General features: G+C 35.9%; 1 protein-coding gene across 1 annotated transcript in view; it reads left to right on the plus strand.

Moving 5' to 3' along the window:
- Positions 1-21019, plus strand: part of LOC139977844 (uncharacterized) — a 45611-nt gene that overhangs the window by 20969 nt on the left and 3623 nt on the right. Inside the window, exons 20-26 of the mRNA XM_071987531.1 lie at positions 2186-2248; positions 3663-3716; positions 4563-4625; positions 14856-14918; positions 16430-16492; positions 18346-18408; positions 19314-19367. Of these exons, the coding sequence (XP_071843632.1) occupies positions 2186-2248; positions 3663-3716; positions 4563-4625; positions 14856-14918; positions 16430-16492; positions 18346-18408; positions 19314-19367 (423 nt within the window). The remainder of the gene's footprint in view (positions 1-2185; positions 2249-3662; positions 3717-4562; positions 4626-14855; positions 14919-16429; positions 16493-18345; positions 18409-19313; positions 19368-21019) is intronic.

Below are 21019 nucleotides of genomic sequence, written 5' to 3' on the forward strand. Positions count from 1 at the left end.
TTAACTTTGACGAAATAATAGTCTCTGAGGCTCCTCGTAACCCCCCCCCCCCCCTCCACTGTTATAGTCTCAACATACTGTCTGATAAAGCAAGAAAGTCAACCATATGACATCTGGGGATTTTCAGTGTTCTCATCACATGTCATATAAAAATCATTGGAAAAGTGCATTTTTGAGTCAATTCGGATGGTCCAAATGTGGACCATTTTTTAGAGAATCATTATTCGAGATAGAAATACACTAGAGAGCTTCCCATAGCTTTATTTTGCACATAACACAGCCTGCATCAATAAACAACATTTTTCCGAGGGGGTCACATGGAATTTTTTTTTGTCGTCAAAGATTTGTTTACATTAAAAAAAAACGGTCGTTTTGACCTTTTTTTTTCAAAGAAATGTTGAGAACAGTGAAAAATGTCAGTCAACTGACCCTATCTCATACAACCTGCTAAGACATACAAAGAATCAAATCAGGAGCCTCACAGGCATATGTAGAGAGATGGCTCTACATTTGGAGAAAATATGTCAAAAAATACATTTTTTCGGTCTAAATTAGGGCCAAAACACGGACCATATTCCCAAATTATTTCTCCAGAATGCCTCACCCTACAGAGTAGATTTTTAGCTCTCCAGAAGCGCCACACTGAAACGCTGGGGTACATAGAAACCATTTAGCAATAGCGCCTCCACTTTGTGAGTAATCCCTAGCAATTCAACTCGAGCATTTCTACGGTATAGAATTTCGGTCTGCCACAGTTGATATGCTTCGCGTCGTTAGGGTCAATGCAATCACTCACGGAATTGAAACGGTAACTATTTAGCACATATTATCATGGCTAAATACTTCAAAGAGGCGTTAGACCTTCTTTTTATGGGCAATTTGACCATCCAGCCGTTGGAGAAGAAGATTCTGACGATGAAATTCTGAAATTCTGATACGGTCAGCCGCATAGTTGCACACTGTATTTACTATGTATTGTGTATGTAGCGCAATTGGTATATATAGACTTACCGTTACGCGTGGCTACCATTGTATTACAGAATACATTTGTTTGTTTGGAGGGGGGAAAATCAGTCATATTCCTCACATTCAAACATCAAATTATATTTTACTTATGAAATAACATGTCTTGAACTTATCAAACTATCAAAAGTCCAGCAAATTTCATCAAAAGTATTTCAAATGGGCAAAAAAGTACATTGTTTGTATCATAACCTTATTTGCATATTTACATATCTAATTAGCTTAATTATAAAAAAAAAAATATAAAAATTAAAACCTCATTTCAATACCTATTTGTCAATACTTGGGTCCCTATTGACAAAATGAACAGATTTTAAGTAATTACAATGTGTAAATATATATATCCCCCAGGGGACAATTATATGATCACAATTGGGGATTAAACATGCATTTACCTTTATTAAACATACTATATTGTTTGAAATATGATGTGCATTGCATTTCCTGTTTACGTGGTTAAATGGCAATGCGTAAGATATGAACACCCATCATAGGTAATACTGAAGGTATCGTTGGTTACATGAGAGCAGTTAGCTTAGTTAAATTCCAAGTTAAACTGTTTAATTTATCGAGATGGGACTTGAAAAGGTATGTTGTTGTTTGAAAACAATAATTTTCAGCATCTCGCACAAAGTGAATGATGTTCTAGCGTTGCGGCTAGTTTATTAAGCCTTGTACATTATAATTTACCAAAATATATATTTTGTATCATTGGAGGGGACACGCAGCATTTTAAAGTATACAGTTTCTTTCTCGATATGAAACCTAAATCAAAAGAATTCGCTCATACACTCGCATGATTTTCAACCGATATGGGACATACCAAATAAGCATCGTTATTGCATCATTAAAAGCCAGTTTAATCAAAATGTAATTTACAAAAGATATCTTACAAAGTAACAGTATAGTTCGTATAGGGTAATGTCATCAATGACATTCACAACAATTCAACCTACCTAAAGTGCTGTACTTACATAATCATATTCGCGTTACCATTTTTTGTTTTCAACGATGTTTCATATTATAACGTGATATTTAGAAAACATATTTGTTTATTTTTTTTGTGATGTCTACTTCATACAAAAAAGACAGCTACCCTTAGCCGAACAAAGAACACTTCATCATTGTTTTGTACATGGAATTGCATATTTTATTGTTGTAGGGTAAACTGAAGAAAAAAGAGGCAGAAGTAAAGGAAAAAAACAACGAAAATGTCGAGTTACAGGTGAGTAGCATTCTCGTAAATGACGCACAATTTGACGGTATTTTATAAAAATTTTAAAAGTAATCAATTACCGGTCCAATCGACAGCCAAAAGTTTGTTAATGATGGGAATTGTAATATAAATGTTCATTAACAATACATTTACGGTGTATAAGGGGACATTTCAGTGAATCCTTTAAGGTCAAGTTTTTATCTTAAGGTATGTACTCTTTGCTACCAATTTTGTCATTTATATGTTTTACTTCACTTTTCAGTTTTTTGTTCAGACTTTTCAGTAATGTACTGGAAAAAAATTGTTAATTGTAGCAGTCATTACTCAATTTTGATTATGGTCACCCGATACACATAGAGAACTCTTATACTTCTGTAAATCTTACAGTTTTGTACCACAGTAAAAACTGGATCGTGCTATAATTCGGTAGCATGTGCTATAAGGATTACAGTAAGAACCAAGGATATGTGTAATTCCAACAAATCCAGTTGTTTGGGATTTGGTGGAATTACAAATATCCTTAGTTCTTACTGTAAACTTAATAGCACCTGCTACCGATTTATCAGATTAATCAGAAAATTCAAATACTTACTGTGGTACAAAACTTTAGATTACAGTAGTTACTGTAATATCTTTGTGAATCGGCTGGTATGGTAGTTCTGGGTGATACATAGGATGCACTAATTTGTATATCAGTTTCTTAGCGCTAGTCCCTGTGTAAAGCGTGAGATGCTTGGAACGTTGTTTCCTTAACACTTTTACAGTTAAGATGTGGCAAATATTTCCACTGTTGTAACGTGTCACTACCGATTTAAGTCCTGTTAGCGGTATTTGTCATAAAAAATTCCACTTAATCACTCAAGTGTTTTTACGTTATAACCATTTAGTCCATCAGTTTTGGAGAAGGGCGGTTAAAGATAGTGGGACGTTGAAGGTTAAACACTCCATTGAAAACGTCAAGTAAATACTTTGTAGACACGATCGATAAGGCAGTCTTTGTACCGGATCAATTAATATAAATAGGTACTGATCACTTCCGTTCAAGAGGCATAACAAATTTGTATATCATGTATCTTGCAATGATGTGAAAACAGTGCTTATTCGTGTTTTGGGAGTATACTGCAATACAAAATGGAATAGGCCAACCAAGATGTCCGCGCAAGGCCGTAGAGATTTTGGTTGTGTCAAAAACCTACTTACATTTCTCGAAGGCCTATTTATTGAGAATTTGGGTAAGTTTTAGTAAATGCAGACCTGATGCGAAAACAAAAACAAAATCTACCTGAAATGAATAGCAAATTAACTTAATATACTACATTACAAAATAGAGAAAATATATTTAACGTATTTGATGTCCAGCTACAGATGCAGTTTATATGCAGATGTTCCACAACTATACCCTGATCATATCCTTTATACGCAGAAAACGATTTCAAATGCTCTTGCAAATGATAAGTTGATGACTACAGTTAACAAGGTAAGATATAAAACATACGAGTTAACGGATATTTCTTTCAATATATAAGAAAAGAGTTATAGTTAATACCAAGATAAAAGCAACAATGTGTATAGTTATATACTTATCATATTCATTGTATTATATTAACGTATAAATAAATACTTCAATATAAAGCACTGGCTAAGGCACAAAAGACAAACGTGCACATTTTACCTTCCAACAAATTTCAGATGTTCGTACATACATGACACAACGCAGTGCAACATTAAGGCATCAAAGATATATGTTCTACTACCATCGATTATTCAGTTTAATTGACACTACTGTACGTTTACTTGAAGTAATATGTCATTCATCTGTCAGCAATTACAGGCATACAAGTTGGACATACAACTTTGTAATTGGGCCATCATATTAAATTGAATTTAGTTAGGACATTGGAGGAGTTGCCTGTGTTTGCTACGAAGCATTTCCTCTTTTAATATACAATGTAATGTTACGTTACATGTATTAGTGTCGTATCACATGCTTTCAATCGCCATGGAGTCTGTCATTATTGAAAACCAAACCTTAACCTGCAGTCTGCAATGCTGCAGTTCTGTACATAAAAAGTTTGACTGCAGTCCCATAGTTTCATTGGGAAATAAGGTCTGAAGCTGTTCCTTATTTCGCTACTAGCAACTGTTAGTATGATTTACGTATATAAAAATGGCATTAACACGGTTACCGTAGCATCACATATTTAACTGCAATGGAAATGTTTCAAAAAGTGGCGAAGTCATTATCAATAGGTTGTATGTATTGGTCAATAAAAAACATCAAAGGATTTTTTTTCTGTGTGAAGTTGCATTTTCTCTCTTTTAGAAAATCGTAGAGCAAAAAGACTCAGAAATAAAGGAACAAAGAAAACAGATTCTCGAATGCCAGGTGAGTAAATTTCTCTTAGTATCCATGCGCCTCATCTTTTTGGCAAATGGATACACAGTCAAACTGGCATCTAGGAATAGAGAACCTCTGAAATGCTTACCGCCGCATTCACTTTATATATAAAATGCATTTACATTCACTTTATTAGACTAAGAACATCAAAACTTTTTTGGAACATGTATTAGGCACATTGAAGGAAAAGAAAAGATTATTCCAGATGTATTATCAAGAGCATAAAATGCATTCGAATATTTATCTTCTTCAATGTGTAAAAGGATCTTCATATGTATTAAAGCTTTGTTCTATGGACCAAACATTTTCCTCAGGAGGGAGAGTGTTATGTAACCTACTTATTCATCTACCCTATTACGTAATATAAGTTACCATTCAAGTCTCCGAGTCTTCCAATTGTTACGATCACAGACGAGCTCACGCTTTCTACATAACTGGAACTCGCCAACAAAGTGTTTCGCAGACCTCGTGAATATTCATAGCCTACTAGAACATTCCTTTACACTCCGGGTATAAAAGCCGGAGACGCCAGATTGAGCACCCTCTCCGTTTTCTCCGTTCGTTCCGTTTAGAGGTTGTCGCCACACCTCTGATGGTTCCTTGGCACCGAGTACTGTGCCCATATTAAACACAGTATATATTTAACTCTATACTTTTGTCGGAACTCCGACCTACTACTCTCTAATGGATTCTCGTCGCTCTACCTAAACTTTCTCTACATCCAGCCGAAATACTTCTAAAGCAAACCTGGACACTATCCACCTAGCACTAAGGTTACTCCAGAAACTAAGCAGAAACTCTCCCCTCGGCTCTCCTAGGTCCAGAAGGACGTTAATTGAATTATGTATTATGTTCATGTTTATTCTTTGTTCTGCCATGTAAATAGCTTATTAAATGCTTTAAACTTACTTTCATCCTTGTGTTCTCCGTTTTATGCCACGTGATCTGTTCTCCACATTAAGTATGAGAACGGTCACGTAACATAATTGGGGGCCTATCCGGGAATTCGAATTAGACGAACTTCCCTAATTCAGCCATTTATTATGTCTTTCTTAAATGCTATAAACTTACTTCTATCCTTGTGTTCTCCGTTTTATGCCACGTGATCTGTTCTCCACATTAAGTATGAGAACGGTCACGTAACATAATTGGGGGCCTATCCGGGAATTCGAATTAGACGAACTTCCCCAATTCAGCCATTCATTATGTCATTTGATTTGAAAAAGTTTATCGATACGCCATCTATTGATGAGCTAAATTTCCTTAAAAAATCTGGCATTATTCAGATTGCGAAACATTATCTAGTAGACTTCAAAACGAACATGAGAAAGGATGAAATTAAGAAGTTAGTAGCAGAACATTTGGTTGATGAAAATGAATTAGAGGAATCGCAACTTGGGGATTTGTCCTATGTGAGCTTCAGTGAGGGTGCAAGCACGTTAGAGTTGAGAAAATTAGAGCTACAACTACAAGCCGCAAAATAGCTTAAATTGATGGAAATTGATATGGAAAAGGAAATCAGATTGAAAGAATTAGATTAAAATCATCGGCTGCAAACCCTGGCTCATCCATTTCCCTGGTTTCTAGTTTACACATTAGTAAATATTTGTCTCTAATTTGTAAGTTTAAAGAAGTTGATGTAGACAATTTCTTTTGTCATTTTGAGAAATTGGCGCAGTTGTTATTATGGCCAAAAGATAAATGGGTACTGTTGATTCAAAGTTCTTTTGTTGGCAAGGCACAAGAAATTTATTCTGCATTATCTCTGGCAGATAGCCTTGATTATGATATTGTAAAAACAGCAGTTCTTACTGCATATGAACTTGTATCTGAAGCGTATAGGCAAGAGTTTCGAAATTGCAAGAAGCAACCAAATCAAACTTATGTTGAATTTCCTCGGGTGAAAGCAAATCATTTCAATCGCTGGTGTTCTTCTAAAGAGGTTCAGAAATTCGAGGAACTGACACAACATATGCTGGTTGAAGAGTTCCAAAACTGTCTCAGTAACGAAATTAGAGTTCACCTTGATGAACGCCAAGTTGATTCCTTATCAAAAGCTCCTGTAATGACAGACGATTATACCCTCACTCACCAATCTTTTAGAAATGTAACTTATGAGTCGCATCTTAATTATGTTAGGGCTAGTAATCCTTCCCAGACGTATGATTCTGTTAACAAACGGCAATCATACCCAAGTCGCAGTATAGACGACTATGTCAGTTCTAACAGGGTTGACCCTGGTTTACCTGTTTGTGGTTATTGTCGCATCAAAGGTCATCTATGGCAAACTGTTTCAATTGACTAGAAAGAGAGAACGAGAGAGGAAAATGTCACCAAATGCATTAGCAATTGTAGATAGATCACCCCATAAGCTTGTAACACCTGTGAGAACTGACAAAATTACAAGGCATACTAATGAAATCCAAGACGAGTTTATACCATTTGTCTCTGAAGGTTTGGTATCTCTTAACGAGGATCTCCCGCCTGTTTAAATTAGGGTATTACGGGACACGGATGCTGATCAATATCTGCTATTATAAGGCATATTGCCACTGTCTGAACAAACATCAGCTGGCGGAGATGTATTGCTTCAGGGTGTGGGGTGTATTTCTATTCCTGTGCCAGTTCATAACATCCATCTTCAATTAAACATTGTATCGGGTATGGTTATGGTAGGTGTTAGACCTTATCTTCCTGCAAAAGGGGTGCAGTTTCTCTTAGGCAATGATTTGGCATGTGGCAGGATAATAGTCAATCCAATTGTCAATGACAAGCCGAGCACTTGTGATAACACTGAGCAGTTACAGAAATACATCCTAATCTCTTCACTGCATGTGCTGTGACTCGCGCTATGTCTCAAAAACTTCAAGAAGTTTCAAATTCGGATCATTCTTCCTTTCCAAACAAGACTAACTCCAAACATAGAGAGTCTCCTAAGAAATGTCCTCCAAAGGAGGCTTTCCATAATTCCCAAGCGGAATTTAATTTGGCTGATACCTATTTGGGTTGCCTTTATAATGATCCCGACCCTCCTTTGTGTCCCTTAAGTTCGTTACCAAACGGTGCGAACACAGAACAGTCAAACTCTGTTCCTTTTGAGGAGTTCTCTTCTGATTACCTGTCAAGAAAACAACTCTTGTTATAGCAGGAAAAGGGTTCCTGAACTAACCTTGCTGTGCGACAAGGCAATCACCGAGGACGAAGCAGAAAACGTCCCGGTTTGTTTTTACCTTAAAAAGGGTATATTAATGAGAAAGTGGAGACCACCAGATGTATCCGCCTTTGATGAGTGGCGAGTTTATCACCAAGTGGTCGTTCCTAAAATCTATAGGTCTGATGTATTACGTTTGGCACATGAGACGTCTTTTCCTGGTCATCTTGGCGTTAACAAAACATACCATCGAATTTTGAATCACTTCTATTGGCCAAATCTTAAGAAAGGTGTTTGTTATTTCTGTAAAACATGTCATACATGTCAACTAGTGGGTAAACCGAATCAGAAAATCCCACCAGCACCACTTACACCAATTCCCGCTTTTAAAGAGCCTTTTAGTAGAGTGATCATAGATTGCGTCGGTCTCCTACCGAAAACTAAATCTGGTAACCATATATGCTTACTATAATGTGCGCATCGACAAGGTTCCCCGAGGCTATTCCTGTTTAGGATATTAAGGCTAAGACCGTGTGTAAGGTTTTGATTAAATTCTTTACTTTGGTTGGTTTACCAAAGTCTGTTCAATCCGATCAGGGTTCAAATTTTATGTCAAGACTTTTCCAACAAGCTATGTATCATTTGAATATTAGACAAGTTACATCCAGCGCTTATCATCCACAAAGCCAAGGTGCGTTGGAAAGATTCCACCAAAATGTAAAAGATTGGGATGAAGGTGTTCATTTCTTAATGTTTGCTGTCCGAGAGTCAATTCAAAAGTCATTAGGGTTTAGCCCGTTCGAGCTTGTGTTTGGTCACAGAGTTCGTGGTCCACTAAAAATGTTAAAAGAAAAGTGGACGTACGAGACAGAAGACCTGAATATTCTTGATTATGTCTGTAAGTTCAAGTACAGACTTCATCGTGCATGTGAGATTGCCAGAGAAAACCTAAAGAGTACTCAAAAATGATGAAACCAAGATATGACAAACGTGCGGTAGATAGATCATTTTCACCTGGGGACAAGGTATTAGTGTTTTTGCCAGTTCCTAATTCACCATTGAATGCTCGATATTTTGGCCCTTATGTTATTCACAAAAAAGTGAGTAACAATGATTACATTGTTTTGACTCCGGACGGACGTAAATCCAAGAGATTGTGTCATATTAATATGCTTAAGGAATGTTACGAGAGAAACTCTAAGGATAATAGTTTCAAGATTACGTCATCAATTGTTACTTCTGAAGTAGAATGTGAAGATGGGGTCGAAGGTCAAAATGTTCCAGAAATGTGTATTAAATTGCAAAATTCGGATGTAATGTCAAACCTTGATGAGAAGTTAGGCCATTTGTCAATTGCTCAAAGTGAGCAAATCGGTTCATTATTGCAAGATTTTTCACATCTATTTTTAGATAGTCCGACCAGGACTAATCTAGTGTATCACGATGTTGATGTGGGTGATGCGAAGTCGATTAAGCAACACCCATATATAATGAATCCTGTAAAATCTAAGCATCTGCGTGATGAAACTCAGTATATGTTGTAACATGATATTATTGAACCTAGCGACAGTGAGTGGTTATCCCCATGTATTTTGGTTTCCAAACCATTATTAAAACACATTAACTCCTCTTAAGAGTATCAAGAGTATCTCATCAATGTTAAAAATGTCCAATTTAAAAATAAGTATGCTTTCTGAACATTATGTAATTAATACGAAGAATACATATCATATCAGGAAAAAATACGTCAGATTGGTCAACAAATAATACTGTGGTATTTATCAGGGCCGGATCAAGCTTGTGGGAGGCCTGGGCCAGCTTGGTGGTGGGGGGGGGGGGCCTCTAGCAATTTGTGAACTACTGAGTGACGGTACTGGTGTCCGCCATACGCGCATCGTAACGATTTTATGGCACTAAAATTGACAAAAATCAACCAATCTTAACAATAACATATTAAGCGGTCGTTTAGGCCTAATTTGATTGTTAAAATAATTGTTCAAATCAAACAAATGTATTGTTATGTTTGTTTAGAACAATACTTGAGAATTTGAAAATTTGGAATTGCATGCCTCAAGATTTAGGCATAGTGAGAATGTAAGACTAGGTCACCTTATAGTATATGGTAAAAAGACCTTGGAGATGAATACCACATGGACTACACATTAGAATGTTTTATGATGATAGAAAAACTTCAAAAAGTATTTGCAAACACATTATTTTAAATATAATTACATAACATTTTTTTGCAACTAAAGAAATCGAAATCTTACAAAATTACGCAAATGTTTTATTTAAACGAATATGTTTAACAAACTTAAACTGTGAAAACCCAAACAATTATACATATGATTTCTAACACATAATAGCTGCATGTAAATACCTTTACATACCATTATAACACAATATTGTATTTATATATATATATATATATATATTTATATATATATATATATATTTGAGTTCTGTAATGTTGTGTATATATATATATATATATATACACAACATTACAGAACTAAAAAAAGCATCATATGTTTTGAAATTTTTAATCTAAATTTAGACCTATATATCCAGCATGTACTTAGATCCAAGTGAATTCCTTTTCCAAACTGCTCCAGACTTGAGTCCAGAGCCAATAAAACTTTGGAACTTTTGTGAACATGTTTTAATCAAGGACCAGTCCTAGTTATACATTAATGTCTAATTGTCAAAAGAAAAATCATTATGCACCATTAATAAAAGTTCTTGACAAGGGAAACATAATTACATATTTTTTAAAGTCACCTTGCCTTTCTTGATTTTCGATGAACAAATTCACTGATGATGTCATTAAAGTCCATATCACGCATTGTGTCCGACTCAATACTCATGACAGCCAGATTGGTGAGTCGCTCCTGGGTCATACATGTCCGCAGACCATTCTCAATGAGTTTAAGTTTTTAGAAGGAACGCTCGCCACTACAATTTGTAATCATGAGAGACAGGTACATTTTCAGAGCAATTTTAACATATGGAAAGGTGTCTTTCACACACTTGCTTAAACCAAGATGGTTTAAGTACAGAAAACACTCAGTGCTGATTTCTTCTGGCTCTTTGTCAGCGAAAGTGCTGGCAAATGCCAAGTTCAAGTCATATGATATGACTTGACCAGTTTCTTTGCTGCTGCCTGAAGGTGTTCTGGGGATAATTCTGAGAGTCGTCCAAAAAAAGGCAAAATTGCTTGATATTTTTCTATATGCTTGCAGACGTTGGTCCAGAGAAGCAGTAAACTGATCAATGACAGGCAGAACACTTTCGTCTGTATTTTGCTGAAGGGCTGAGCTGTGTTTCTGCTGCACGGCCATAATCCAGTGGGTTTAAACGCACACTGCGATACCTTTGTTGAGTTTTCACCTGAACATATTCTGCTGAACCGGATAACTCTTCACCTTGTTTCTCATAAGTATTGAAGGAGTCACGTTTTGATGAGACATAGTCTGTCAAGCTGGTTAGTGATGCTAAAGCAGTATTTAGATCGAGTTTTGCATGCTGTAAGCTCTTATTAGTCGCATCAACTCTTTTCAGAATGTCATTCCAGAAAGGCAGTGTAAATACCTGTTTCAATTGTATTCATCCGTGTGAGCAGTCCTTCTGCTTCAATGCGTACACAACCCTTCTCTTGAATGACATTAGAAATCTGTTCCAATGCTTTCTTGATTTGCTAAAAGCCAAGCTTAAGTGCTTTTGTTGCGTCATCTCTGCATTACCAGCGAGTTGTTGTGACACGCTTGAGAGTCAATGACACATCAACATGTTTTAAGGCCTTAGTCAAAACTTGATGTCGATGCGTTGAGATTGTGAAAAAGACAAAAAGCTTTTCAAGAAGTCAAACAATTGTATACCACTTGAACAGCATTCAACTGCATTCATTCCAATCAGGTTTAGAGAATGTGCTGCACAAGGGATCCACGCTGCCAGACTGTTTTTTCCCCCATTACTTTGGCTTGCAAACCATTGTATTTGCCACTCATTGCAGATGCATTGTCATAGCTTTGTCCACGGCAGTTTGCTAAGTCAAGACCATGTACCTGCAGAAAACCCATTAGAGCATCAAAGATCTATTGAGCCTTGTGGCCTCTGTTTGTCATAAATGTAACAAAACGTTCCACTGGCTCATCAGTCTCCACATACCGCCACACAATAACCAGCTGGTCAATGTGGTTTACATCAAGAGTTGAATCCCACGAGATGGAAAAATACTTTGAATTTTTGACCCGAGAAATAATTTCTCCCAAAACTTGTTCACCCCTTTAGCAGATAAGCTTCTCCATTATTGTTGACGACAATTAGTTTGCATGTCCCTTGCCGCGATTGGCATGATTCTGGATATGCTCTGCTAGAAAGCCGTCGTACTTGGCGATGAGATCTAGATACCTAAATAGTTTCCATTTCTAGGTGATCCAGTCAATTCATTGTCTCCTCTAAATGCTAAACCACGCTCTACAAAGAACTTAATAACACCGACTGTATGTTGTAACACTAACTTCCTGTATTGCTTTACATGCTCAACTTCTTGTGCCAGCTCAGTATCGATTCGTCCTGCTTATTTTAATCTTTTATTGAAAGCAATAGTCGCCTTAATATGTTCTTTTGACTATTCATGACTACAAAGACGTTCTTGTGAATGCTTCCAATCACTGAAACCACTACCAGCAAGCAATGGCTGACACCCTGATGCATCAGATAACATCAACCTGCGTGTGAAGCAGTATACACGACCATTAGCGGGAGAGAAGCACAGCCAGTTCCTGGTGATGACCTCTCCATTATGATTCTGACGCTTGAAGAGACTAAGTGTGCATATTCTTGGAATGCCATGGTCTTTTCTAGGTTACTGCACATAGTGTTTAGAGAACAGTTCTTCATCACAGTGCTGACGCGTCGATGCAACCTGTTTAAGGCAGTATTCACGCATCTGGTTTGAAATAATGGATGACCAAACACCAATGTCATTTCCTCCAATTGGTTCCTCAAATTCAGCTTGAACGACATTGGGTGCATTGGCATCAGTGTCAGCTATTTGTTTTCCAGGTAGATCTGATACCAATCTGTGCTTTCTTCATGTGGATCAGCCCCTTGGGCTTTAGCTATTTCAGATGGGCAAGCTTCAGCTAATACATCGCTCCTTGCTGATAACTGTTGTTGCTCAGCTTGTCTTGACTGAACTTTAAAAAACTCATCATTTTTTTTTACTTTTGTTTTTCTTCTGCTACTGTTATTGCTTCTTCGTTTACTTTGCGATTTTTAGCAGCCCCGGAGGCAAAACTTCTTGACACGATTTTTGTGCCTATTTCCTTTCCGTTGATCCATTATGGTGTGATGTATCTTGCTACCTACAATAGGCATACCATGTTAAAGTTAGAGTCCACTAGGGTCAGTCATACACAAGGTTCAATCTATAAAGTTGCAACAGTTTTATAATCTAGGTGAGACTAGGCCACACCATCACATTCTACTGTTATTGGAATAGTCTGTTTAGATCTAAATTAAGCTTCAAGATCTTATCAATTGGCTAGATTCACCAGACTTCAAGAATCCTTAGATCTTGCAACTCATAACCATTTCGTATAAAACGCACTCGTGTAAGCTTTGTAGTGTTCCCAGACTTCCAATCCGAGTGCGCTCTGGCACTGTGTACACCATATATGATATATACATGCTGCAACATGCATCTGCGCTACTGTGGTCTGCATTCGTGAGACAGTGGCCTAGATTTAGGTGAATGCAGTGTGGCTATAGAGCATAGGCAAACAGGCTTGTAGACCCAAAAGTGCTGCCCCCCCCCCAGTTTAGAACTTTAGATACATGGTTTTTCTAACTTTTATGTCACACTGAGTGACGGTACTGGTCTCCGCAATGTGCGCATTATAGCGATGTTATGGCACTAAACAACAATCAGTGGTGGGAGGCCCCTCTTGGTGGAAGGGGCCATGACCCCCCCCCCCTTGATCCGGCCCTGATATTCATTGGACGTCACTCGTCGATCATTTGCAGTATTTTCTGGTATTAATAGAGCTTTTCTTATGAACTTTTATGTTTGAATTTAGTGGACTTTAATAACGTTTGCAATCATGTGGTTTATCGTTGTCAAGTAAAGCCTTGCCTTCAGGAAATAGGAGAAGAAACCTAAAATATTAATATTACAAAATATATAAAGGGTTTGGGTTGCTTTACTGTTACAATTTAATTCTGCCTTTTTCTACACCTCAAATTGTATGTTTCCTGCTTTGTTTTTTTCTGCCAAAGGAAATCGACCTGTGGCTAGCACAACAACCAGCAGATCAGCATCTCATAAAATTTGCGACGATTTATCTTACCATTCTTACTATTCTGTTTGATTAAATTTTGTGCAGCCAAAAAATGGTGATTTGGTCTCCAACGTAGTAACTTACATAATTGTACTATTTAATCGTGTAATGTGTGTGATTAGAAAAGTATAAAATTGCCATCAAAGTTAGTCTAGTTCTGCGTATGTAGACAATACATTTTGCATTAATGACATATTAAAATTCACAGTGAGAATTTGTAAACATGTTCGCAAACATCGTGAGAATATGAACCCGATATTCATATCTAGTAAAGTAACTACTGCGCAAGTCCTATAACACAGGTTATTGTGTTACGAACACGAAGCAGTAATTACTGATGCACAGTTGTGGGACGTGAACTGTAGTTGCTGTAGCCTATCAACCATTTAGTGCGAATTCATTAATACGCTGAAACTGATATTGAATGAGTTCAATCAAAATATAAGTTACAAAAGACATGTAACTAAGTTACAAGTATTGTTTGTACAGGGCAATGACTTCTGTGACACAAAGAGTGAATCATTCAAAGAAAGCATTTTACAACAATTCAACGATCGTGGTGTACTTTCAGAATCATAGTCGCGATATGAAATGTAATTCCAACCCTTTTCACAGTTCGCATAAGTAAACATGGTTGTTTGTTTTTTAAATTATTTTTGGTAGAACTAAAACAAAACATTTCATGCCTGTTTTCATTTTCGATTTCATATTTTGTTCTTGCAGGCTAAACTGATGCAAAGAGAGAAAGAAATAAAGAAAGCAAAGGACGCAAATATCGTGTTACAGGTGAGTACATTCTCCTGCAATGACGCAAAATTTAATGAAATCATTGAAAGTAATCAATCTGCGTTCAAATCGACAGCCAAACGTTTGTAAATGATGGTGGCTTTATTGAAAATAGTTATTATTGATATGTTGAGGGTGTACAAGGGAACATATCAGTGAACGCTTTAAGGTCAAGTTTGTAACCTATGTACTCTTTTCTTGTCATGTATATTTTTATTCCTTCACTTATGATTGTCAGTAATATATTAAAACTTGTGTAGCAGTCAGTACTCAATTTGATTATGGTGGTTGTGAGTGATACATAGCATGCCCTTAGTTGCATATCAGTTTCTTAGCGCTAGTCCCTATGTAAAGCGAAGGTTGCTTGGAACGTTTTTTCCTTAACTCTTACGCCGTTAAGATATGCAAATCTTTCCACTGTGGTAACGTGTTACTGCCGATTTCAGCAATGAAAAAAATCCCAAAGCAAACTACACAAAATAGTAACGTAGACGACAGGCAAAGGATAAATCAAGATTCGAGTTCATTAAATGAGAGAGAAAAAATCCTTAACGGCATGTATTTTCTACGAGCAATTGTGGCAATCAGGCTTAATATTGTTTTGTTTACAATTGAAATTGAAGTATTTGATATGGAGGATAACAATTTTTGCGGGTCATAACCTGCTACAACCTTGTCGAAGAGAAACTCTTCTTTTGAACAGATAAACTGCCTACTAATAAAATTATGTTCGCAATATAAAAGGAACTTTATTTATTCATTTATGATTTATCAATTAACTAAAGGATTGTACGAAGGTTTTTTTTACAAGTTGTATTGAGTGTGAGATTTTGTTGTTGTTGTTGGAAATACAATGTTCCATGTATTGCGGTTCGGGAGTATACTGTATCACAAAACAGAACAGGCCATCATACATGTACGCGCAAGGCCGCGGAGATTTCGGATGTATCATACATCTACTTACATGGCTCGTAGGCCTATCTATTGAGAATTTGTGTAAGTGTTAGTGGGAACAGAATTGATATGCAAAAAAACCTCATCTATCTGAAAAGAGTAGCAAAATATTCAAACATATAACGTTACAAAAGAAATAGAGAAATGAACGAAAATGTCGAGTTACACTTAAATAAGATTCCCGAATATGACGCATAGCCTGTTTATGACAATAACAGAATAAGGATATATTGCGATATCAGTTGGAAAACTGCAAGAAACTGCTGCATCAGCTTCTGCATTGTTTCCGGCTGTTTACCAACATAATGGGGTTACCCAAAGTAAGATAACAGATGGACAAACAGTTGAATTGGACAAATGAGTTTAATGGAGCAAAAGACACAAAAATGGTGAGGTAAGATGAAAGGAAAGAGCAATGAGCGGATTAAAAGACTGCGGAGGTATCATGCTCATGCAGCAATATGAGGTTAAATATTAACATTAATATAGTTGAAAAATATAAATATGTTTTCTCCAAGAATTCATTTAAACACCGATTTTTTTCCTACATTTTACAGACGAATCTGCAAAGAAAAGGAATTGCCTCACAGGGAAAGAGTGATGATATTTTAAAATTAAAGGTAAGGTTTCTTAACAAGACTTGTTCCATTGTTATATTTAGATAGATTTAGGATAATAACGAATGAAATTATCGGATTCCATGTGTTGCCTTTAAAAGGTACATTTCAAAACGGCTTCATGAAATGCAAGTTCTTCGTCGCCACTTTGTTAATGATTATATTTCATTTCACAAACCAGTATAAATAGCTATCAAATAAACTATCAAGTATAAAAAACCGAAAGTAATAAAGCAATTTAGATTTATGTATAAATAGTCAGTGAGATTCTTAAAATATTAACACATAAAATCAATAAACATTTTCTAAATGATCAGACTGGATGAATATTGCAGCGCGATAAATATAGGAATTACTGTACAGTTGAATTCTAAATTTTCGGCAAGATATATGGATTTATTAGGTTTCTGCTGGATTTATTCAAAAAGACAGTAAGTGGGACATGCGATGGTTGGTTTTTGTCATTCCTAATTTACAAATTCACTAGTAGCAGCTGCTGCATTTAGAATAAATACTGGTAATTTATATCCAATACCTGTGACGTCTACTTAAGAAACTTCATCATTCTATTCTTATCTGAAGTGTAACCAAACAGGCACAGCATAGATAATATGCTGAGAATGAGAGGGCTCAAAGCTTTTTCCTCTGCACCTTTTTTTTAAAATATGACACGACATAAGCTAAACTAGAAACAATATGGTACCTTTAGCTAAATATCTTCGATATATGACAATTGAACGTCAGGTTGTCGTCAATGCATACACCTATCAGTAGTCAGTTTCAATGTTCTCTCAACCTCTTATCCATGTATTTAACACTTTGTGATTTAGATGACAAGAGGCCTTCGTGCTCTGTGAAAATGTTAACAAAACACATTACCTTCCATTTTTTGGATTAAGCAAAAAGTTCTTTCGATCGTATGTTGGGACTATACCATTAACAGATTGTTAATAATTCAAATGATCATTGACAAATGAACTCTTGGATGTTTTGTATGATAATGCAGTGTCATCGGGATATTTTGCCACTCAGTAATAAATCCAAGTAAATCTTTATTTAACTGATTCGATAAGACCGTATTGAAATCACTTGAGAAATACAGGGAAAGCACCTTTGACATAGGGGTCTGCTTGCTTTTCAATTGTGACACAACTTCATGGATAATTAAAAGCGCAGCGTCAACACACGATACATATTTCTTTAAAAGCTAAATCTCATGTGAGAAGTGAGGGAGATGTGGAATGTAAGTATGAACCTTAAATTGATGAGATGACTTTGTATTCCTCATTTGCCTCTTTAAAGAGTATGCAAAGCATGCAATTATTACTCTGTTTCAAGTTTTTCTGCATAAATATAGTAATGTCAAAGACTCTCGGAAATAACGCAACACATAAGAACTTCAACTTTTTGCTCAAGTGTGATATAAAAACATTAAAGTATTAACATTTATGGCAAATAATGGCTTAGTTATGAAGACGTGAGAACGTTTCGTACAAAATAACAATTGCAAATATGAATTTTCTCCTTTGTTCCATGGTAGTTAAGGGTTTGTGAAACTGTTTGTAAACCCTCATTTTCTTATTTCTAAATATTCCATTTAGTTTGTCAAAACAGACATCGAATTGATGTCATTAGACAAGGAGATGCCACTTATTTATCAGAAGTGTTATGCCTTAACAGTATGTACTAATGGTTTATTCCATTATTTTAAGACACGTATCTCTGAACAAATCTAGCTTATTCTTCAAGTAATTACCTTTAATAGTCAGTCCATGTTTTCCCCCTTGTCTACGGTAGTTTCGATTGATATCCTTACAATGACATTCTGTTTTGTTCTCTTTGACATGTTTATCTAGGGTTATTTGACAGAAAAAGATAATGAACTTGAGAAAATCAGGAAAGAACTAGATAACTTAAAGGTGAGTATTTTCTCTTTCATAGGTTCGTTATAGTTGCAAGTCATGGTGTATGCTATGGGTGAAAGTACAAATAATTAAGAAATATCAATAGCTAGAACATTTTGAGCAACAAACTGTTTTCGATAGAATACATTAATACATTTATAAAATACTTTCATAAAACGATCTTTTCATAAATTTTTCTGTTACATTAGGACTTAAACTAAAGTGGATTTGAAGCAAAAATAAGCTGTATAGTTGTTGAATGAAAAGTAGAAATGAACTAGATGGGAGAAAATAAACATACCACTACAGTTTCAAAGTGGTAATATATGGTTTGGCTTGCCTATAAAAGGTGGTAATTATGTGCCAGATTTATATATATATATATATATATATATATATGTGTGTGTGTGTGCGTGTGTGTGTGCGTGCGTGCGTTTGTTTTGAATTCTAACTGAGAACTTGAACAAAAGAATTCCAGGTCCTCGTTTGTGATTTCTAAAGAAATCACCACGTCCTCGTGTGCGTGTGTGTGTATTTGAAATGTCTATGAGGAGGAATATCCAGAATGAAAAACAAATGCCTATCCTCCACCGGGATTCGAACTCAGGTTTGCTGCTTTTTATTCGGACACCTTAATCAACTAGCATATGGACGCTGATTTAACTATATTATATAGCACCTGTCACATGTGACTGACGACAATTTGCTTCCTTCTGGAAGGAAGGAACTAATTACACAGCAACACACAACTAGGTTTATTTGAATTTGGTGATATCTTCCACTCACCCCAAGAAACTTAAAAATGATACAACAAAAGCACCTTAATTACACTAAAAATATTTAAATGCATGTATGATTCAACACGCTCTCTTTTTACTTCGTTAATATATAGACCTTTATAATGCTTTTTCATCTTACAGGAGGAATCGACGCAGAAAGATCATAAATTGCAAGATCTCTATAAGGAGTCGAGAGTAAGTATTGTGTCTGCAATGTGTTTAATAAAGACCAAAGCCATGACCTTTTAAAGACCTGAAAGATTTATGAACAAAACTGATCATGAATTTGTATAACATTGACATTTGTGTCAGTGCTACAAGTTACACGGAACATTTTAAAAGCCAATATCTTTTCAATGTATGGCAAAATTGCCAACGCACTGATAGAAAATAACTCACCGGATGTCACCGTTTTATACTGACCGAAGCAATTGTGGTGTCGAGACTCAGAATGTCCTATAATCGCATCATGTCGTTAGTCCCTTTGCCTTTCGAACTGTTTAATTATTCGCGCGCCTCTTCAGGTGACTTCACGTGATGTATCTTCACATGTCCATTATCATCGAAATAGGGATTTGGAATATTTCATGAGCTAGATCGACGATGTCTCGATTTAAATAGCTAGAAGCCAGTTTAAGCTGCTATAAACTGGTATAAGTCCAAGGAAAGTGGCTTCTACCGATTACATTCGACATATCATCGATTTACACGGGTAGATATCGACTTAAATTGAGATATACCGATTTATTTTACGTATCATCGACTTAAATTAGTTTGACATATTATCAATTTAAACGGGTAAATGTCGACTTAAATTGACATATACCGATATATATATATATATATATATATATATATATATATATATATATATATATATATATATAAATACATATATATATATATATATATATATATATATATATATATATATATCACCAAAAACAGAACTAGTATTGTTCGAAACAGGTGACAAACGCCTACAGTGGAATTACGACCTTCCTTACCGGTTTAGAACCTCTGGACATACAATCAGCGTCATGGCCTAGTTGGTTATATATATATATATATATTACTTATCATCGATTTCAATTGGTAATGCTTGCAGTATTAGGAAGAACGTTTTGCTTGTTCATGGTGTTATATTTTGGGAGGACAATGATACCAGGGTGTATAGTCATGTAGGTATCTACAAAGTGAGGGCGCGTATGAGCGCCGTGACAGGCTCATAATAAGTTGGCTACGCAGCTAGTCTCTGAAACTACAAATATCTAGAGACTATAAAAAAAAATTAAGTTCACTTGGCCGGTAATGCCAATATTTTAGTGTGCACGCGCACTACAATATTTACCGGGAGAACGGTGCATGAGTAGGTAGACCAGGCTTAAGAAGCTTGACCTTTGTATTTCCTAATGTAACTGTTCAATTATCAGTAGCGTTAGTTATGCTTTTCCATCCGCATCGGTGCACATGCCTTTTCTCGGATGACTGTGGGTATAAAACCTCATCGGAAGTACAAACAAGCAGAACAAAATTACTTCAAACTTGAACTGATGATTTTTCTGAGAGTAATTTTTGACAACAGAACGACCTATTATATAAAGCAAATAAAGCACCTTCGGGTGTATAACAGGTTGAGTCATCTAGGAAAAAGAGTAGACGTCAACATTATTAGAGCAGATTTGTGGTCAGAGAACACTACCGCATGTGGTTACACAACAACTGGAGCCTTTTTCTTAACAATGTGTACCATATATAATACTCTTGAATAAATGAGATGGAAAAAATTATATATATATATATATATATATATATATATATATATATATATATATATATATATATAT

This window comes from Apostichopus japonicus, chromosome 12 (assembly GCF_037975245.1).
Source record: "Apostichopus japonicus isolate 1M-3 chromosome 12, ASM3797524v1, whole genome shotgun sequence".
In the NCBI taxonomy this organism is placed as follows: Eukaryota; Metazoa; Echinodermata; class Holothuroidea; order Aspidochirotida; family Stichopodidae; genus Apostichopus; species Apostichopus japonicus.